The following is a 21,967-nucleotide window of genomic DNA, read 5'->3' on the forward strand; positions in this document are numbered from 1 at the left end:
GTCCAAACCTCCCAGTGCATCACTTGCTCTGCACACAACTTGTCTCTCTGCTCTCCAGATATAATCTGTGCATCTACCCATATGTATAAATACAAATATACAGAGAAGGAATGTTCTGGGCACACAATAAGCTATACCCTCATACTGTACTGTCTAAGGGAATCAATATGGCACCTCCCTCCTCCCATATGTATAAATACAAATATTCGGAGAAGGAATGTTCTGGGCACACAATAAGCTATACCCTCATACTGTACTGTCTAAGGGAATCAATATGGCACCTCCTCCCATATGTATAAATACAAATATACAGAGAAGGAATGTTCTGGGCACACAATAAATGAGACCCTCATACTGAACTGTTATATGGTTGGCTGGGGCCTGGTGCCGGAGTACAAATTTCTGCGTATAAGGAGATTTCTGTCACTTTATATGGCATTTCATACACCAAACAAGCAGGGACAGAGCCTTGGCACACAAATGAATGGAACATCAAGAGTATGACAGGCGCTTAAAGGGGAAGTAACACAGCACATTTATTTGTTGTATTCTGTTTGCTGTTGTTGTCACATCACCCAAATGAATTCTTTCCTCTCTATTGCCCCCAATAGGACAGCTAAAGGAGGGCAAAATCCAGAACTAAAGTGAAAGTGAGCATGGGGCGTCAGGGGCAAACGGGGGCACCCTGTACTGAATGTGTCATATCAATGGAATGGAGAGAAAATAGGAGCTAAAAATGTAAAACAGATCATTACTCTTAAAGGAGCAGGATTCCCATGCAGGATTTTTGCCAATTAGTGAATTTTATTTGCCGAGTTTAGCAACACTCACTTGTGCAGCTGTCGGCAAATAGAGGTTTCACTTCCCTCTGAGGCTGCAGTTGAAGTTGTCACATTGTCTGTTGTTATTAATGGGACATCCACAGCTCTCCCTGCAAGAACTCCCCATGGGACCCGGACCCAACACTCCCCCCCCCATCTCAGCAGGTGGATGGGTCTCCGCCCAACAGCTTGTGTCGGGGAATTACCCACCGGAATGAATAAAAAATTCAGTAGCTGTATATAGTAGTGGGGAGTATATAGTCTATTATTAAGTGTCCTGTGGGGACACGAAACGCGTCAGGCAATTATTTTTTATACAAGATGTAAATAAAGATTTTTGTATTACTATAAAAACTTTTGGACTCCTGGATTCTACTAGGGTTGCCACCCGGCCGGTATTTTAGCGGCCTAGCCAGTAAAACACCTGCCAGGGCCAGGGCCGGTATTACAAATTTACCGGCAATGTAGCTGCCGATAATTTGTAATACCCTTTACAAAAGCCCTTGCCCTCCAGTAAAAACTTACATTTCCTTTGGTTTCTGCGATGTGGCCCTGGCCCTTTTGCGGCGCTACTCTGTGGCTCAGCCCCTTTTACGTTGCTGACCACCGGCTCCACCCCCTTTTGCATCATGGCCCACCCCTTTATTATCCGCCCCCACCACTGGCCGGTATTTTTTTTTTTTTTTTAAAAGTTGGCAACCCTAGATTCTACTAACTAATAACTTTTTTTTTTTTTGGTGCTCCGGAATGGTGCCTGCTCGTTATTTTAGGTGTTTGTAGGGAGTATATTGCAACCCTGAAATCTGTTCCGGCATTTTTGCATTATGTGGCACGTTACATAGTAGGAAATTAAACCGATTTTCAGCTACAAGGTTCAAGTGTTTGGCCAGAGATTATGGGGGTAGTTTAACATGTTCATATGACTTAGCGTTTATATATATATATATATATATATATATATATATATATATATATATATATATATATATATATATATATATATGTATATACTGGGGTAACAGTCACCCTGCTATAGTTCCAGGGGTACCCAGGGCAAAAATAAGAACTCACCCCAAATCTCCCCCTAACTGGCTTTCAGTCTGGGCCTCCTTAGCTCATAACAAGGTTACAGATATATAGAAACATTGGGGTAACAGTCACCCTGCTATAGTTCCAGGGGTACTCAGGGCACAAATAAACACTCACCCAAAATCTCCCCCTAACTGGCCTTCAAGCTGGGCCCCCTTAGCTCATAACAAGGTTACAGATATATAGATATAGAAACATATAGATACAGATATAGAAACATTGGGGTGACAGTTACCCCGCCATAGTTCCAGGGGTACCCAGGGTACAAATAAGCCTCACCCTAATTGGCCTATAATTCCAGGAATACCCCATATCTCAGTTGAGCCCCCAAGCCACCAGTAAAGGGAAGGAACCTGTTCCTTATTATTACTAGGGATGCACCGAATCCAGTATTTGGGATTCAGCCGAATCCCCAAATCCTTGGTGAAAGATTTGGCCGAATACTGAACTGAATCCAAATTGATATATGCAAATTAGGGGCAGGAATGGAAAAAGTAGAAAAAATTCTTCTTTTGTCATGGAAAGTCACGTGATTTCCCTACCAGACCCTAATTTACATATGCAAATTAGGATTCGGTTTGGCCAGGCACAAAGATTCGCCCAAATCCGAATCCTGCTGAAAAAGGCAGAATCCTGGCCGAATTCCAAACTGAATCTATATAAAAGCTATAATAAAATAGTACCGTAGCTTGTATTTGATCCCAACTAAGATATAATTAATCCTTATTGGAGGCAAAACCAGCCTATTGTTTTTATTTAATGTTTTGTGTACAGAGAATCGCACTATGAGTACACAGCAATATTAGCACCACCTTGTGGCAGCCCTGGGAATTTTGTATCATGCATGGGACCTGTTATCCAGAAAGCCCGGGGGGGGGGATTAATTATATCTTAGTTGGGATCAAGTACAAGCTAATATTTTATTACAGAGAAAAAAGAAATAATTTTTAAAAAATATTTTAGATTTGCTTAAAAAGGAGTCTATGGAAGATGCCATTCCCGTAATTTGAAGCTTTCTGAATAATGGGTTTTCTGGATAACGGATCCTTTATAACCAAACAGCCCTGCACCTTGAATTCGACAAACAAAAAGCAAAGCTTTTCTGCCTAGTGATGTAGAGGTGAACAGAATGAAGGGTAGGGGGTAACAGCCAGGGTTGGGCACTCGTAACCTCTACAGGTGGCCATAGACATTTTAAAGGATAAGTAAACCTGTAAAATAAGTGAATGTAAAACGGAAGTACTTTTGTAATTTACATTATTTATTTTCTACATGTATCTTTTAATAGCTTGGAATTAAAAGAACATAAATGAATGTAAATAGCAAAAGTGCTTAGAATAGCACCATGATCTGTTTTTCATTCACTTATTTTAAAGGTTTACTTATCCTTTAAAGGAGAACTAAACCCTAAAACTTATTGCACCAGCCTAAAGTTTCAGCTTGTCAATAGCAACAATGATCAAGGACTTCAAACTTGTCACAGGGGGTCACCATCTTGGAAAGTGTCTGTGACACTCCCATGCTCAGTGGGCTCTGAGCAGCTGTTGAGAAGCTAAGCTTAGGGGTCGTCACTAATTATCCAGCAGAAAAAGAGGTAGGTCTGTAATATAAGCTGATGCTACAGGGCTGATTATTAAATTCTGATGCTAATTGCACAGGTTTCTGTGCTGCCATGTAGTAATTATCTGTATTAATTACTAATCAGCCTTATAGTATGACATTTATATTCTATGTGTACTGTATATTGTAAGTGGGTCCCTAAGCTCAGTGACAGCAGCACAGAGCATGTGAAGTGAATCAGCAGAAAAGAAGATGGGGAGCTACTGGGGCATCTTTGGAGACACAGATCTTTACTGCTAAAGGGCTGTGGTTGCCTTGGGCTGGTACAGAACATAATGTACATCATTTCTAGCTACTTCTTTAGTTAGGCTTTAGTTCTCCTTTTTGTTCAAGCAGCAGGCGGTCATGCCAAAACCTATCAACAGCAAAATTGTTATTCCTGTACATTGCAGCAATTGCTACTCATTCAATATGTGCCACTCACCTTGCCCTTTGTATGAACAGGGCACATCTAGATCCAGGTCCACTTCTACAGGATCCAGAACATCCGGACCTCTGAGTAGACAAACTTTACTCTTGATCATTAACCCATCATCACCTGGTTATGTCTCATCTGTGCACATGTCCCTTTTGATGTACAAGTTCCCATCGCTAGCTCCAGTGATCTCTAAAAATATCAGGAGTCTGTACCACCTGGGCTTCCGTATGTCCCTGAATGTGGGAGAGACTTGTAGCACAATGTTCCATTTGCCTCCGTGGTACAAAAATCCAGCCCACCCAGCCCCTCCAGCCAATCCCAAGGCGGCTCTCAGTAACATAGTAAGTAAGGTTGAAAAAAGACACACGTCCATCCTTTTTTTTATTTTTTTTTATTATTATTATTATATCTGCCTAACTGAAAGGAACAGAAAGATTCTTAAAAGGGATACGGTCATGGGAAAACTTTTTTTTTCATCCGTTAATAGTGCCGATCCAGCCGACTTCTGCATTGAAATCTTTTTGAAGAGAGATTTTTTTTTTTTTTAATTTTGAAATCCGACATGGGGTGAGACATACTGACAGTTTCTCAGGTGCCCCCAGTCACCTGATTTGTGATCTGATCAACTTCAGTCACACTTTACTGCTGCACTGCAAGTTGGAGTGATATCACCCCCCTCCCTTCTCCCCCCGCCCCCACCCAGCAGAACAATGGGAAGATAACCAAAACATCCATGTCCCACTGAGACACATTCAGTTGAGTAGGAGAAACAACAGCCTGCCAGAAAGCAGTTCCATAGTGCAGCATTGGCTCTTTCTGAAAGCACATAACCAGGCAAAATGACCCGAGATGCACCTACACACCAATATTACAACTATAAAAAATACACTTGTTGGGTTAGGAATTAAATTTTACACGGTAGAGTGAATTATTTGCAGTAAATAATAAAACACCACCATAAAAATCATGACAGAATCTATTTAAGAAAGAGGAAGGCACATGTAATTTATTTACAGGGTTTTTAAAGACAAACCGACCATCACAAACTCACAACTGAATGTACAAGAGGCGCAGCTTTTTCATATATGTGAACAAACATTATGTGCAGAACCCAGAAACTTCTGATCAACAAATTCTGTCCTGGCAGCGGAACTCCAGTTGCTTTTAACATGAATTCTATGTTAATATATTAAACTGACAATGGAGGGAGGGGGAACAAATGAAGATGAAACACGTTTTACTGAGACATATTAAGAACATTTCCTAACGCAGCCAATCAGATTTCTCCGCTCTCACGCCTGTCAGCCAATGAGAGCCCACGGGCAAGCAGCTGCTAATATCAGTAAAGCCTCTCACCCCCTGGGTTCTCTGTGGAATCAGTAAAGAACCCCAAAAAGTTTTCAAACATTAGGCAAGATTGATCTAGATCTGAAACAAGAGGTTGGGGGTCGCTAGTGCAATTACGGCACAAGGTTCCTATTCTGCACTCGCTTTACTGGTGGCGACCGAGCGGATTTGGGGGGTGCAGAACGGGAGGTCGCTGCTCTGCAAGGATTTGGCATGAAGGTACAAGTCACATTATGTATTTCTACATACAAAGAAAAGGAACAAACGGGACACAAAGTTCTTTACAACGGGTGTTGGGGGGGGAAGGTGCATATTTTCCTGTTGAATCATGGGAGTTATGGACATAATTACAAGCTACGGGGCCATTAAGCACCTTCTGTGCGAGATACCGGGACCAACCAAGTTCATCATCAGCCGAGGGGACAATGTAAAACAATGATTGTTTAAAGGGGTGTTTCAACTTTAAGTTAATTTTCAGTACGTTATAGAATGGCCACCTCTAAGCAACTTTTCAACTGGTCTTCATTTATTTTTTATAGTTTTTGAATAACTTGCCTCCTCCTGACTGTTTCCAGCAGGGGTCACTGACCCCATCTAAAAAAACAAATGCTCTGTTGTAAGGCTACACATTTATTGTTACTGCTACTTTCTATTGGGCCTCTTCTATTCATATTCCAGCCTCTTATTCAATTCAATGCACGGTTAATGGGGGAATTTGGACCCTAGCAACCAGATGACAAATTGCAAACTGGAAAACTGCTGAAGAAAAAGCTAAATAAAAAACAAATAAAAAAGTGAAAACCAATTGCAAGTTGTTTTAGATCATCCCCCTCTACATGATACTAACAGTTCAGTTAAAGATGAACAACCCCTTTAATGCTACACATTTTACAGGGAATAAAAAGGAAGGGGGAACAAAAATAAAGAGGGAGGGGGGAACAAAAATAGCAGCATATTTCATGTGGCACATATGGACTGTGCCCGTACATTGCCTGATGCTAACAAAGTGCTCAAAGTTGAATAAAATCCACAATAAAATGTACCCAGGTACAATTTCGAATCGCCGGTGCCGAGTTTCTCCAATGAATTTCCCATTCATTCTAAACTGGCGAACCCGGCGCGTCTATTTTACACATTTACATTAGAGAAAAAAAAAAGAAAAATACCGCATTAAAGTAAAACCTGAACTAAAAAAAGCTGTAAACTATTACAGTAATGTAGACTTGGGAGCATTAAATAGAAATGGGCCTGAAGCAGAGCTTGGGCATCATGGTGCTACAACTCACCATTGGCTTACACCAGTGTATTTAAAGGAGGGGGGTCCCTGGCTCCCCCATATCCTTCTACCATCTGTCTTGATTAGACTAAGAATTTACCACCATAGAGGCTAACAATCTGGGTCCTAATTGGACATAAAAGCCTTAAAGGTCAACAACTCCATCCCATCCATTGATGACACTTTGATCAACAGTTATTGATCGTGTGCCATTGAGTCCGGACTTCGGATCAACTGGATCATAATTCAGGACAAGTTGCAAAAAAACTGCCAACTGGGATGTTAGAGCTTTAACACCTACAGCTACTAACGCAGCGTCTGTTAAACTAAACTACGAAAGCTGCTCGAATGGATCCACACGAAACAAGGTGAAGGCGACAATCGTGTACTATATATGTCAGTACTAAATGTCAGTATATAGTGAGGCTGACGGATCGGTTCATCTTCTTCCCGATGAGGCGGGTCGTCCGGTTGTTCTGAGTCGTGGATCGAGTCGCTATCCGGTCGGGGAAATGGGCTCGTTCCTCTGCCGCTGCTTTGGCTATTTGTGCTTTCTTCAGTTCCCTAGAAAACAAATATTGGATCGTATATTAGAGCTTGTCACGTTCAGACCAACAGTTTTAGATGGGATGCAAGCAATGTAGAGTAATATACGGAGACAACTTGCAATTTGTTTTTATTTTATTATTTGTGGTTTTTTGAGTTATTTAGCTTTTTATTCAGCAGCTCTCCAATTTACAGTTTCAATGGTTGCTAGTGGCCACCTAACAACCATGCACTGATTGGAATAAGGAGACTGGAATGTAAATAGTAGAGGCCTGAATAGAAAGCATAATAAACAGTAGCAGTGACAGTAACTGTTTAGCCTTAAAGAGTATTTGTTTTTAGATGGGGTCAGCGACTCCGATTTCAAAGCTGGAGAGAGAGTCAAAAGAAGGCAGCAAATAAATATTGGGAAGGTTCTACTAAAGGGGTTGTTAACCTTTGAGTTAACGCTTGGTATGATGTATATTCTGAGACAATTTGTAATTGGTTTTCATTTTTTATTATTTGTGATTGAGTTATTTAGCTTTTTATTTAGCAGCTCTCCAGTTTGCAATTTCAGCAATATGGTTGCTAGGGCCCAAGTTACCCTAGCAACTATGCACCGATTTGAATAAGAGACTGGCATAAGAATAGAAGAGCCCTGAATAGAGAGTAATTAACAGTAGCAATAATAATCATTGTTTAGACTTAAACATTTGTTTTTACATGAGGCCAGCGACCCCTATTTGAAAGCTGGAGAGAGAGTCAAAAGAAGAAGGCAAATCAACTATAAAAATAACTAATGCAGACCAAATGAAAACTTACTTCTGCAGAAGTGCATTTTTAAACTTCTCGGCATCGAGTTCTATGCGCAGCTGCTCGGCGCTCTTGCGAGACGCGGATAGGAGAACGGAATGCTTGACCAGGGCCACGGACGAAGGCCTTTTCTCTGGATCGGGTGAAATCATAAGCTGCGGGCAGAAAATAAAGGATGAGGGAGTTGCCCTTGGGCTTTGATCTAGGGATGCACAGTTCAGAATTTGGAAAGGATTGGGCCTTTTTCTCGCAATCCTTCACTCGGTCAAACCGAATCCTAATTAGCATATGCCAATTTGGGGTTGGGGAGGGAAATTGCGTGACTTATTGTCACAAAACAAGGAAGTAACAAATGCTTTCCCCTTCCAATCCCTAATTTGCATATGCAAATAAGTATTCAGATTCAGCCAAATCTTTCGCGAATACAATTTCTGCTGAATACAAAATAGTGGATTCGGTGCATCCCTACTTTGATCATATCCACACAACTCACTAGGGTTAATTGGATATAGAGACTAAAGGTTAACACTTACCTTGATTAAGTCCACAAACTCTTGAGAGAGTAACTGTGGCACCCGGGGCAGCTTGCCCTGTCTGATCTCGTGCCACTGGTCTCCATTGGTAGGAAAGGGCTCTGCTCCCGCTGCGCTCCACACTGTCAGCGCCAGGGCAAATATATCAGCTTTTGCCAAGTGGGTATAGTTCTAAGGAAAGAGCAGGAGGGGGAAATGTCAAGGAGCAGCTCACCAGACACAGACGGCTCCAACTAATAGAGAAAACCCTCCATAAACATAAAACCAGGGTACTTAAAATTGAGGTTTCACTGTATTAAGTTTTCCCGCATATTACATTTTTTATTTGTGGTCCTGCTAATTTATAATGCATTTCTATGGGTGCATTTCCCTGATTCTAAGTCCCGGATTTTACATTAAAATTTTGTCCTGATGTTCCAAAAAACTGCTTTTTTTCCCCCCTCTATGAATGTTATTATTTGTGAAATAGAGATGTTTAAAATACTAACCAGATGTATATTGTGCTATGGTTCTGCCTGTAAATGGTCGATTCCAATTAGTCTGCCCCTTATACAGTCCTGCACCAATCACTTATTGCTTTAGGTTGTGTATGTGACTGCCAGAAAGGCCTTGCACATGTCCCCCATAGTGTAACATTAACACTGCAATGTTTAACCCTTGTTATTAACACAGTAAATATTGTGCCTCAAAGTAAAAGACTACTGTGCTTATATGCTTTCAGCAAAGTTACTTTAACACATTTCTCTGATTTTACATTTTCCAAGATTTTACATCATTTTTTCCTGGTCTCCTGAAAGACGTTAAACGGGGATTCTACTGTATAAACAAAATAGATGACGTACCTCCTGTAGCACTTCATTGGCAAGAAACCGACTGTCACCTTCTTCCACTTGGGGACTGGAGACTCTTGTTACGTGACCAAGATCACCTTAAACAAAAGGGAAAGTGAAGGTTGAGAACACGATTCATACATTTCGGGTCAAATTTTACTTCTAGTGCAAGGCCAATGGAAAGGAAGGCAACGATTGGACTCGGATGCTCTGTAGCAGTTAAAGCACTTTGAAATTAACTTTTAGGGTCCAAATGACCCAGCAACCATGCACTGGATATGAATAAACCTGGCCATACATAAAGAGATCCACTCATTCATCAAACGAGAGGATCTCTCCCCGATATGCCAACCTTGAGGTGGGCGATATCGGGGCTGATCCAATGTAGGCCCTAGGGCCCAAAAATCAGATTACAATGAGGAGAATACAGGCAAAAGAATATATGACGGCATCAATGAACCGATGCAGTCCTTGACTCGACGATTTATAACCTGGCCTATTCGGGAAGCCCGTTGGAGGGCCCTCATACACTGTCCAAGTAGCTGCTGACTTTAACGGGTGGTTAAAGTTAACTTTTGGTAAGTTATAGAATGGCTGAATTGAAGAAACTTTTCAATTAGTCTTCAATTTTTCTTTTTTATAGTTTTTGAATGATTTCCCTTCTTGTGACGCTTGTTGCCGACCCCCTCTAAAAACAAATGCCTTGTAAGGCTACAAATTTTTATTTCTACTTTTTATTACTCATCTTTCTATTCAGGCCTCTCCTGTTCATATCCCAGTCTCTTATTCAAATCAATGCATGGTTGCTAGGATGATTTGGACCTTAGCAACCATAGTGCTGAAATTGCAAACTAGACACCTGCTGAATAAAAAGGTAAAAACTCAAAAACCACAAATAATAAATGAAAACCAATTGCACGAGGTCTCAGAATATCCCTCTCTACATCATACTAAGTTCGTTTAGAGGTGAACAACCCCTTTAATCTGTCAGCAGCTTATATCTGCCCTTGTATGGAGACATTTAGAGACTGGAATATGAATAGGCGAGGCTTGAATAGAAAGAGGAGTAATAAAACATAGCAATAAATTCTAAGCCTTACATAGCATTTGTTTTTTGATGGGGTCAGTGACCCCTATTTAACAACTGGGACGAGTCAGAAGGCAGCAAATCATTCAAAAACTACTAAAGAAAAAATGAAGGCCATTCTATAACATACTAAAATTAAAAGTTAGATCAAAGGGGCACAGAATCTTCATTTACATGTGGTTCTGCCCATAGCCATGTCTGCCATGTACATAAAAACAAACTTTTGTAAGGAACAAAAGCAGAGAAATAATTACCTATTTTATAGATTACTTTTCCGGAGCCACATTCCTCATCGTCCGCTTCTTCGACTGCCGTGTTTGGGAGGGTCGTCCTTGATATGAATATGTTACCTGGTGAGAGGCAATGCATTCAGGACATTGGATTTGGTACTTTGGGAAACAAATGTGGCACAGAGATCCCCTCCCCCCCCCCCTCAGAAAATGACATTTAGCAGCGTCTGCAGGAAGAAGGTGTTTGGAGTCTGTACTCACTCGGCTTTATGTCCATGTGCACCAGTGACATGGAGTGAATATATTTCAGGCCGCGAGCCACTTGCAAGAGCAAATCCTTTAATTCTGGCTCCGTGAAATATTGCATCGTCCTGTAATTCTCACTGATGACATCAGACAAGCTCCCGCCTGCAAAACCGGAGAAAAACCTTTATCATCAAACAGAATTAAGTCTCCAAGGAGCAGATTTAACCCTTTATACACCAAACAGAAAAAAGTGCCAGTCCTGTAGATTCTGCATTCACAGTACAATTTGGGGAGCACAGGCTGAGGGCCACAAGTCTGTAATGAACAGCTATACAAGTATAAAGGGCAGCGAGGGTTAAACCAGGCAGGCAACACATTAGAACGTACAGAGTCTTTATATCCAGTGTCTAGAACATGGTCATGAGCTTGAAGTTGCTTTTAGAATGATGTAGAGAGGGATATTTTGAGAATTTGCAGTTGGTTCCCTTTTATTATTATTTGTGGTTATTTAGCTTTTAATTCAGCAGCTGTCCAGTTTGCAATTTCAGCCTTCTGGTTGCTAGGGCCCAAATGACCCATGCATTGATTTGAATAAGAGACTGAAAAATGAAGAGCAGAGGGCCTGAATAGAAAGATAAGTAATAAAAAGTAGCAATAATGATTGCCTTACAGAGCCTTAGTTTTATAGATGGGGTCCCCATTTGGAAGCCGGAAAGGGTCAGAAGAAAAAGGCAAATAACGCAAAAACGTATAACAAATAATGAAGACCAATTGCAAAGTTGCTAGGAACTGGACAATCAATAACATACTAAATATTACCTCAAAGGTGAACCTACCCTTTAAAGGGGTGGTTCACCTTTAGGTTAACGTTTAGTATGTTATAGAATGGCCAATTCTTTTCCACTTTTCAATTGGTTTTCGTTATTTATTTTGTATCGTTTCTGAATGATTTGTTTTCTCCTTACTCTTTAAAGCTTTCAAATGGGGGTCACTGACCCCATCTAAAAAAACAAATGCTCTGGAAAGCCACATATGTATAGTTATTGCTAACTTTTATTACTTATCTTTCTATTCAGGACCTCTGCTATTCATATTACAGTCTTGTATTCAAATCAATGCATGGTTGCTGGGGTCATTTCGACCCTAGCAACCACATGGCTGAAATTGCAAACTGGAGAGCTGCTGAATAAAAAAACGAAATAACGCAAAAACCACAAATATAAAATGAAACCCAATGGCAAATTGTCTTGGAATATCCCTCTCTACATCATACTAACAGTTAACTCAAAAGGTGAACAACCCCTTTAAGGGTCTTCAACTGATAAGCTGTGAAGTGGTCTGACACTCACCATTACAATACTCATTCTGAATGAGCATGTGGTCATCTTCTGCCCAAGCGGAGTAGTATCGGACCACATGGGGGTGCTGTCCCAATACAGCGTGTGCATACACCTCTCTCAAAGCATTCTGCCTGTTGGGAAGAGAAAATATTCAAGGTTACAAGTTCATAAAGTATTTTATTACTTTCCCTTTTTTCGAATGATTCATTTCATTGTCCCACTCAGGGGGGGGGGGGGGTCAGATTAAGTAGACATCACAGAAAGGCATTGGAGAACGTGGGCAGTGTGAGGGGCTTGAAGCTTTTCTCAGCACAATCACAGGGCTTTACATTATATAGAAGGAATGCAACTAGATTGTTCAATGATGTATGTCAGGGGTGTCCAAACTGCGGCCCGAGGGCCACATGCGGCCCGGGATGCATATGAATGTGGCCCAGCTTGGTTCCCGAGGAAACGTCATGTCAAGGATATAGGAGGAGGGGGGACTCTGCCCATTGCCCAGTTAGTAATAATAATATAATAATAAGTCTATTTAATATCCAGGTGTCCCATTTTCCAGTGTATAGCTCCATCTGGTTATCCAACTGGCATTGTAGTTCTTTTCTGTGTATTTCCTTTACTTTTACAAACATCAAACGTGTTTGTGTATTTCATGTGTGGCCCCAGACAATTTTTCTTTTTTCCAATGTGGCCCTGCGAGCAAAAAGTTTGGACACCCCTGATGTATGTAGTCAGGACCTGCAGTGCAGAGAAGGGGACTGGCACTTACTCATCCACAGAGCCGGCAAGGGGCTTCTTCGATCGCTTTATGGCGTAGATGCAGCCATCGAGTCTCTTCACGCATTTAAACACAGAGCCGAATTCTCCGGAACCGATTTTCTCCAGTTCATGGAATTCTGTTGCGTATCGAGACTTCATGTTGCTTTCTGTTATTGGGATCCGCTGAAAAAGTACATGGAGAGAGCTCGTTAGCTGTGAGCACCATTCCCACTGCCCCAGAACATCTCCCTTTCCCAGGCAAATATTCACTTACCTTCGCGGGCCGGATGTCTTCATCTTCCAGTTCACAGTCGCTGCCTTCCATGTCTTCCCCACAGGAGCTGAAAGAAGAACCAAAGATTAGGCTGCGGTTCTGTATTAGTGGGACTGGAGCAGAGGGTCCGACGCGCCCACCCATCACAGGTCATTGAATTTGACCCAGAGGCGGAGGGCGGGATGCTGGGAACTGTAGTTCTACAGCTGGAAGGCAATAGATATCCCCTGGCTGACAGTTAGAGTTAGGGAGATAACTGGCAGTTGTAGAGTCAAGGAAAGAGGAGAAACTCACTCATTTAAAAGTGCCCTTTTTCTCCCGCGACAAAGCCCGGCAGAAGACTGGATTTCCAAGGAATCCGGGGTGAAGGGGTTGATGTTGACCTGAGGGGTGCTGTACACAAACTCTGGCTTTGGAGCCTTCTCCGCTTCTCGGAATAGCGTCCCGCCTCGAAACCTCAATGCGCTCGAGCCGATTCCTCGAGCTTTCGACAATAAACTCTGAAGGGGTTAAAAAAAACGTAATTACACATTTGACGGTCAAGCAATGTCTGACCACACCCCATATCGATCCCTTTCAAGTGTAACTGGCCAGTTTGATGTCTGTCATTTATTCCTATGGGAAGGGCGCGGATGATTCCCAAAGGAATCAATGATGGGGGATTCTGGGCATTTCATTGGTCAACCACTGCTCAGGCAACAAAATGTCCTTAAGGTGGCCATACACTATACGATTTGCTCGTTTCGCGACATCACCAAACGAGCAGATCTTTTCCCCAATGTGCCACTAACGGCAGGGCTAAATCGGGGATAATCCGAACGTTCGGCCCCATGGCCGAACGATCGGTTTACGTCGAGCGCAATGGGCTCCGACGGGTCGGTTGGGAGAAAAATCAAACCATTCCGATCAATATCGTGTCCAGATATCGATCGGAAAGACTCGCCGGAAGCCTCCATACAGGGGCAGATTAGCTGTCAAATTGGTCTAAACTACCAATACCGGCAGCTTTATCTGCCCATGTATGGCCACCTTTAAAATTGTATAAACCCCAAGGCTCAAACACAGAAAGGCATTAGTCCGGAGCCGCCCTGCCCATTCCCTGCAGCCCAAGGACAGGGTCAGTTGACCTTTAACTTGTGCTCTTCCAACAAACCGGCTCAGAGCTGCAGCACTCAGAATATACACTGGGCAATGGACAGGGCACTTAATGGGACAAAGGGCACAAGTGACTGAGCACAAGAAGCCATTTAGCCACAACTCCCAACACTAAAGCCAGGAAACTGACCCTCCCCCACCCAAAGATCAAATTCCACAGCACTGAGTAGTGGGGGAGGGGGCAGCACTAACAGGGCCCACCCACATCCATTCACTCACAAACAAGCACTGATTTAGGATTTCAAAGCAACATTGCACTTCAGTGCCGCTGCCCCCCCCCCCCGTCCCAGCACAACCCATACAGGTACATTAGGAGGTACCACGACAGGTCACACATTATCATTTTAGACACAACACAGCGGCACATCCCTTGTTAAACAGGAGCAGAAAATTGGAGTTGGTTGAGATTTAAAGGGGAACTCTACCCAAAATGTGTCTCTTGCCCAATGAAAGAGAAACTTCCCAATATCCATTCATTCCACATTTCCATGGGTTCCATTATCCCTTATAATACATGAGTCATACTGTTCCCTGTATAACTCAGCCTGCAGCCTTGTGCCTTTATATGGTCACAGAACCCCTCAGTGACCTCCAATATCCTTATCATTTACAGTAAGGGGTACATTTTCCCTTATAATACATGAGTGATACTCAAGAGTTCCCTGTATAACTCAGCCTGCAGCCTTGTGCTTTTATATGGTCACAGAACCCCTCAGTGACTTCTAATATCCTTATCGTTTACGGTAGGGGGTACATCCCTTATAACATGAGTGACAGTCTCAGCGTTGCAGAGTTGCTAAGAGATTAGACAGGTAACTGCCAACAGATGTTATAACCAGACAGTCGAGAGACACTGATGCCACTTGGAATTGAACCCAGTGCCCAGCAACTCTAGGGTTACTAATACAGGAGTGTTCACTGACTTAACCAGCAGTCACAACACTGAATCACACACAGGGCACGTGGACGCCCACACGCTACACTAGTGTGAATACAAAACACTCCTGATAGCAGCCAGTGTGTATTGGCAAGAATACTTTGGCCCATCTACACTGGGTATTAGTCTCACACACACATAGCATGTTAGGTTGAGAATATAAAATAAAGGTATGGGACCTGTTATACAGAATGCTCTGGACCTGGGGTTTTCTGGATAACTGATCTTTCCGTAATTTGGATCTTTATACCATAAGTCAACTAGAAAATCATTTAAACTTTCAATAAATCCAATAGGCTGGTTTTGCCACAATAAGGATTAATTATTTCTTAGGTGGGTCAAGTACAAGGTTCATTTTATTATTACAGAGAAAGGGGAAATCGTTAAAGGGGTTGTTCACCTTCAAACAACTAGTTCATCAGATCATAGATCATCAGAAATAAAGACTTTTTCCAATTACTTTCGGTGTCACTGTTTTTCTAATGTTGAAGTGTAAAGTGTCATTTTTCTCCTTCTAAAGCAGCCCTAGGAAGGGGGGGGGTCGCCGACCCAACTGTTCTAAATTGATACATTTCTTATCTGTATCACTGCTGAGCAGAAGCCGAGTTTCATAAAAGTCGTTTGTTAGAATTGAAACAATAATTATATTCCCCATAGAGCCTGCTGAGAAAAGTATCAACTAAATGTTGCAAAATGGTAACAGTTTAGAATCAGCACCTGAATTACGGGGCTGCCAGACAAACTCCTCAACTCTACACTCAAAATAAATAATGGAAAGTAATTGAAAAAAAAAAAAAGTCTATTTCTGGGGAACAATCTGAAAAACAACTGAACTGAAAAAAAAGTGTTTGGAAGGTGAACAACCCCTTTAATAAAGATTTAGATTATTTGAGTCAAATTGGGTCTATGTTAGACGGCCTTTCTGTAGTTTGGAACTTTCTGGATAACAGATTCCATACCTGTATACAGGGAGCGAGTCATGGTAGGCCTCTGGTTAGGAGGATACAACACATGCAGTGCTGTTGGCCGTGGGTTATACACAAGGGAAAGGGAATATGACATATACTGCAAGTATGAATACACATATAGGGGAATGTGTATAAATGACAGGTGTGAGTAAGCTGTGAGTAGGATACACACAACTCCAATATCTAGATTATACTCATTACACAGGGCTCCCCTCTCCTTGGGGCATTTACTGAAGGAATGAGGGACACACATTGTGGATACAGAGAGCAGGGAGGTGGGTTATCTTTTAAGGTGGCCATAGACGCACAGATAATATCGTATGTAACTAATTACGGTACAATATTTGGTGTGTGTATGGTGGGAGTCGAGCCGACTGATATAGGCAGAAGACTTGGATATAGGTCAGCTCATTGGTCGAGGTGCCCTTTAAATTATGACCTTTGGAGGCAGCCGAACATCGGCCACTGTTAGTGCTGAATCGTCTCACGATTCAGCACTAACGAAGTCCGATATTCGGGCGGCATACAAAGGCACCAGATCGAAATTCTCCGTCCAGCCGGATCGACGAGTCATCTTTCTATTCAGGCCTCTTCTCTTCATATCCCAGACTCTTACGGTGGCCATAGACGTAGAGATCAACAAACGAGTGGATCTCTCCCAGATATGGCCACATTGAAGTGGGAGATATTGGCTGATCCGATCGTGGAGTCTAGGGCCCAATGACTGGATAACAATGCACCCGAAATGGTGCATTGTTATCCAAAATTTTTTAACCTGCCAGATGGAGATCTGACCGACTTTCAGGCAGATATCGATCAGGGAAGCCTGTCGAATGGCCCCACACACAGGCCAATAAGCTGCGGACTCTGTCAGCAGCTTTTATCAGCCCATGTATGGGGGCTTTTATTTAAATGCATATTTGCTAGGGTAATGTCGACCCTAACAACCAGCCGTCTGAAATTGCAAACTGGAGAGATGCTGAATAAAAGGGAAGTAACTGAAAAAAAAACACATAAAAATGAAAAACTGCAAATTGTTTGATAATATCACTCTCTGCATCAGAGTAAAGGTGGCCATACACAGGCAGATAAAGCTGCCGATAGACCAATTTGACAGCTAATCTTCCCGTGTATGGAGGCTTCTGACGGGTCTTTCTGATCAATATCTGGACATATCAATTGGGAAGGTTTAATTTTCTCCCGACCCGTCGGAGCCCATTGCGCTCGTCTTTCGGCCATAGGGCCTAATGTTCAGATTACCTGACATAGCCCTGGTGGCCATACACGGAGAGATGCGCTCGTTTGGTGATGTCGCCAAACGAGAGGATCTCTCCCCAATATGCTACCTTGAGGTGGGCAATATCGGGCTGATCCAATCGTGGGCCCTAGGGCCCAACGATCGGATCCTAACGGTGGCTTTACGGGCGGGCGGATCGCGGGACCACATCAACGAACAGATGCAGCCGTGATCCGACAGGATTTTTAGTCCCATCCGATCGAGATCTGCCGATTTTCGCACAGATCTCGATCGGGAAAGCCTGTCGGGGGGGGCAATAAGCTGCAGACTCGGTCTCTTGGCAGCTTTTATCGGTCCGTGTATGGCCTACCTTAAAGGCATATCGGGGAAAAGATTCGCTTGTTTGGTGATGTCACCAGACAAGTGGATCTTATAGTGTACAGCAACCTTAAGAGTTAACTTAAAGGCGTACGAGCCCTTCCATAGAAGAACAAGGCGAGTAGAGAGAGACATAGGGAGAGATATATGGGGACACAGTGATTTATAAACACATAGAGAGAGATTTGGGGTGTCGGTACCTTGGGGGTGTGCGGGGTGTCGAAGAGGCGGAGCTTGCGGAAAGTCTTGTGGGGCGGGGTCCCGGGGCACTCGGGGATGGGGGATGTGGGTCCTTGGGGGGATCGGGTGGGGGAGGCGGGAGCCAGTTGCCGGTAGGACGGGGAGTCGCTCATGAAGAAATCCCCGGGCGATTTGATGGGAGACGATCCGAACCCTTCCTCCTCCTCCAACTCCTCCCAGGAGCCTCCCGGCGGCTTCCCTTCCTGCTTCTCTCTCTGCCGGGACACGGGCGAGTCGCTCTCTTGAAAAGCCGAGTCCTCCCCGGTGCTGTGTCCGTCCTCCTCCTCCTCGTCTGTGTCGCTGAAGAAGAGCTTGTGGCGCACGGGCTGGACGTTCATATTCCGGGGCTGGACGTTCATATTCCGGGGCTGGACGTTCATATTCCGGGGCTGGGGAAGACGGCGGTGGATCGCGGGATATTCCAGAGCACTAAGGCAGCTGCAGGGCCGGAGATCATTATCCAGACCCCGGGGCTCGAGTGACAGCGGTACCGATGGTCAGTGACACGGTGACACCCAGAGGCGGAGCCGCTCACTCACAAACACAAACAAACGGTGCCGGAGCTTAGGCGCCCCCCAAGATCTTTCTCTTCTCAACAGCAGCAACACTGAAGGCGCGACCGTTACCCACCAGAGGGCGTTAAACTGGGCGGGTCAATGGGAGGCGTTCCACAGAACGAGAACCAATACCGCGCGATGCTGCCCGACTCCACGTAGGCGTGGCCTATTGCTGCCAATGGGAGCCGGAAATTCCTTTTCAAAAATGGACTCCCCTGGTGGCTGCAGCGCATCCTCGTGCTCCGTGACGTTATTTTGGCGCGAAGGTTCCCCCCCTCCCCGCCCAGCGAATGCACTGCTCGGCGTGTCACTCACAATGTAAATAAAACAGCCCCGCCCGCAGCGTCTGTGATGTGTTAGTAAGGGGGCTGGGCTTAGCGGCTGTACCGCGTGATGGACACGTCTCACGAGTGTAGCGGCCGCAGCCATGTTGCTCCTATTGTTTCAGCTGTTTGTGGGGAAATTGAGGCCGTCGCAGGGAGGTGGGGGTTGTAGTTAAACCACAGCAAGAGCCGAGCAATTTGTGCCTGACTCGTTCATGTAATTGTTCATCCTTAATACCCCGGGGCTCATACCCAGAGCTCCCTCAGCTGACTGCCCTGTATTTACACTCACATGGGGCACTGGGTGGGGGAAGGTAATTAGGGAGGCACCATAATGTGACTTATTGTAATGAGGAAGAATCAACCCAGAGGGTCACGGGAATATACAGCAATGTAATCAGTTGGCCTAAGGGAAACACTTCTATAAGTGCAAACACGAGATGTCCCAGAAGCATTAGAGGGTTTGAATCATAACCGACTCTTTGAAGGGAGAGGAATTTATGGATTTTGAAGTTGTTCCGGACTTGGCCTTTGAGTGCAGCTTGTTATTACCCCCCAGGGGTTGGTTATAAAAGATGTACATTAAATGGAAATATTTCTGTTACTGTTCAGTTACCCTGTGTTCCACTGCTGACAGTCTGTACTATTCCTTAACTGTCACCCCAGGTTCTGCCTCTGTATATAACATTCCTTCACTGTCACCCCCTGTTCTGCCTCTGTATATAACATTCCTTAACTGTCACCCCCTGTTCTGCCTCTGTATATAACATTCCTTAACTGTCACCCCCTGTTCTGCCTCTGTATATAACATTCCTTAACTGTCACCCCCTCTTCTGCCCCTGTATATAACATTCCTTAACTGTCACCCCCTGTTCTGCCTCTGTATATAACATTCCTTTGCTGTCACCCCCTGTTCTGCCTCTGTATATAACATTCCTTCACTAAGTTCACTGTCACCCCCTGTTCTGCCTCTGTATACAACATTCCTTCACTGTCACCCCCTGTTCTGCCTCTGTATACAACATTCCTTCACTGTCACCCCCTGTTCTGCCTCTGTATATCTATAATATTCATACACAGTAAAAAGCTTTCCAGTATAAGTCAATATAATGTCTCGCACACTTACCTTTTGTGGTTCATCTGTGAAACCATTAGGGAATCCCATTGTGTTGCCCTGACACCCCAAGGTGCTGTTCCTCTCCCAAAGTCCTGCAGATATAATAGTGACCCTGATTGGGGGGGGTTATGGGAGAGCCGGATAGGTGGGTGCGAGTTAGAGAACAATGGGGATCCAGCAGTTCTTCCAGTAAGTGATTGTTGGCTAATTGCAGGTAGGTGGCTCAGGTAAGTGCTGACTGTGGCCGGTCCGTTATGTCTCAGGAAATCCCATAGAAACTCAGCCGTCCTGATACTGTCGGTGTCTGTGAATGATCTACCCAAAGTCTCTCTGGACACAAATGGCTGTTGATTCCTCCCGGGACCCTGCTAAAAAGGCAACACCTTGGGACACAGTGACAGCCCCCAGCAGCTGCTCCTCCAGCACCCGCTCATCCCACCTCTCCCCTGGTCAATTCAACTTGGAGACAATCAGTGGGATCCCTTAATCCACTTAATATATCATTAAGGCTACAGGGACCAGACACACCCTTTAGGTAGATTTATTATATTAAAGCCCCCTGCCCGATCTTATCTCATTATCCACAGTCTGAGTCCAGATAATATCCGCCGGCACAGAGCTCTTCCCAATGTCTGCCCAGCAAACAGCCTCTGGCACAGTGAGCACCACAACCTTATAAAGAAACCCCTGTTATTAAAATAATGGTATGGTCCATTGGGTATGTGCCACTCTGCAGTAGGGGCAGGAAAGTGACTTTATCCAATCACATGGGTGGCCCTTGGCTCCAGTATACAGAGTGGTAGTGGTGACACCCTCTAACCCAGGACGATTGAGGCCAGGATTGTCCAGCTGTCACACACTGAGCAACCAGGTTGTCCAATCTGTTACTATTCAACTATTTGGAGGCCATCATCATTAGTTGGTTTAATCAAACTCATGGTCATTAAGGATTTAGGTGTAAGGTGGGGCTGGGTATCATTAGCAACCTCATTGTCCAGCCTTAAATGTGATTTGGATTAGAACAATTCCGTCATCCAGTGGTCAGCGGGCCTCTCCACAGGAGCTTGCACTCTAGCGTTAAAGCTATTTTTATCTTCAGGATAACATGGGATAAAAGTCACATAAAGTATGAGGCGTGAACAGGAAACAGAAGTTCCTACATGATGTCACATATAGTAACTGTGTAACAGTAAAGGTGGAGAATGTATTGTGATTGGCCAAAATTTCTTTCCTATATTATATCTCATCCACAGTCATGTGTTAACCTCAACCTGGGATACTGGTCTGGGATGGGAGTGTAGCACTAGGTAGATGCTTAATGTGTAGGGACGGAGACAAAGGGAAAGTGTTGGAAGGGTTACTGCCTGCTCTGCTCTCATTTCCCTACAGAAATAGGGATAGATAGCACTAGATAGGTACCTAATATATAGAGACAAGAGGAAAGTGTTGGAAGTGTTACTGACTGCTCTCATTTCCCTACAGAAATAGGGATTGGTAGCACTAACTAAAAGGCCCCCATGCACAGGCCGATAAAAACTACCGACAGACCAAGTCGGCAGCTTATTGGCCTGTGTGTAGAGCCCCCCTGACAGGTTTTCCCGATCGATATCTGGCTAAAAATCCAGTCGGATCGCAGCCACATCTTTCCGTTGATGCGGTCCAACGATCCGACCGTCCGTTTGGCCTCCATTCTGATCCAATTGTTGGGTCCTAGGGCCCAATGATCAGTTCAGTCCGATATCACCCACTTCAATGTGGGTCGGGGAGAAATCTGCTCGTTTGACGACATCGGCATATGAGCGGATCTCCCTGTGTGTCACCCCCTGTTCTGCCTCTGTATATAA

The 21,967-nt window shown here is 43.9% G+C and overlaps 1 protein-coding gene across 2 annotated transcripts; it reads right to left on the reverse strand.

Annotated features, from left to right (window-relative positions):
* Window positions 1-4,927: 4,927 nt before the first annotated feature.
* Window positions 4,928-20,562, reverse strand: wee1.S (WEE1 G2 checkpoint kinase S homeolog). Of its 2 annotated transcripts, none has more exons than XM_018259531.2 (11): window positions 20,133-20,562; window positions 13,506-13,711; window positions 13,212-13,278; window positions 12,948-13,120; window positions 12,188-12,309; window positions 10,854-11,000; window positions 10,617-10,712; window positions 9,288-9,373; window positions 8,446-8,616; window positions 7,922-8,067; window positions 4,928-7,135 (listed from the first exon to the last, which is right to left on the reverse strand). In XM_018259531.2, exons 1-11 carry the CDS (start codon window positions 20,169-20,171, stop codon window positions 6,982-6,984), a joined length of 1,407 nt encoding a protein of 468 aa, XP_018115020.1. In that variant the 5' UTR covers window positions 20,172-20,562; the 3' UTR covers window positions 4,928-6,981.
* Window positions 20,563-21,967: the final 1,405 nt, after the last annotated feature.

Source organism: Xenopus laevis, chromosome 4S, assembly GCF_017654675.1.
Source record: "Xenopus laevis strain J_2021 chromosome 4S, Xenopus_laevis_v10.1, whole genome shotgun sequence".
NCBI lineage: Eukaryota > Metazoa > Chordata > Amphibia > Anura > Pipidae > Xenopus > Xenopus laevis.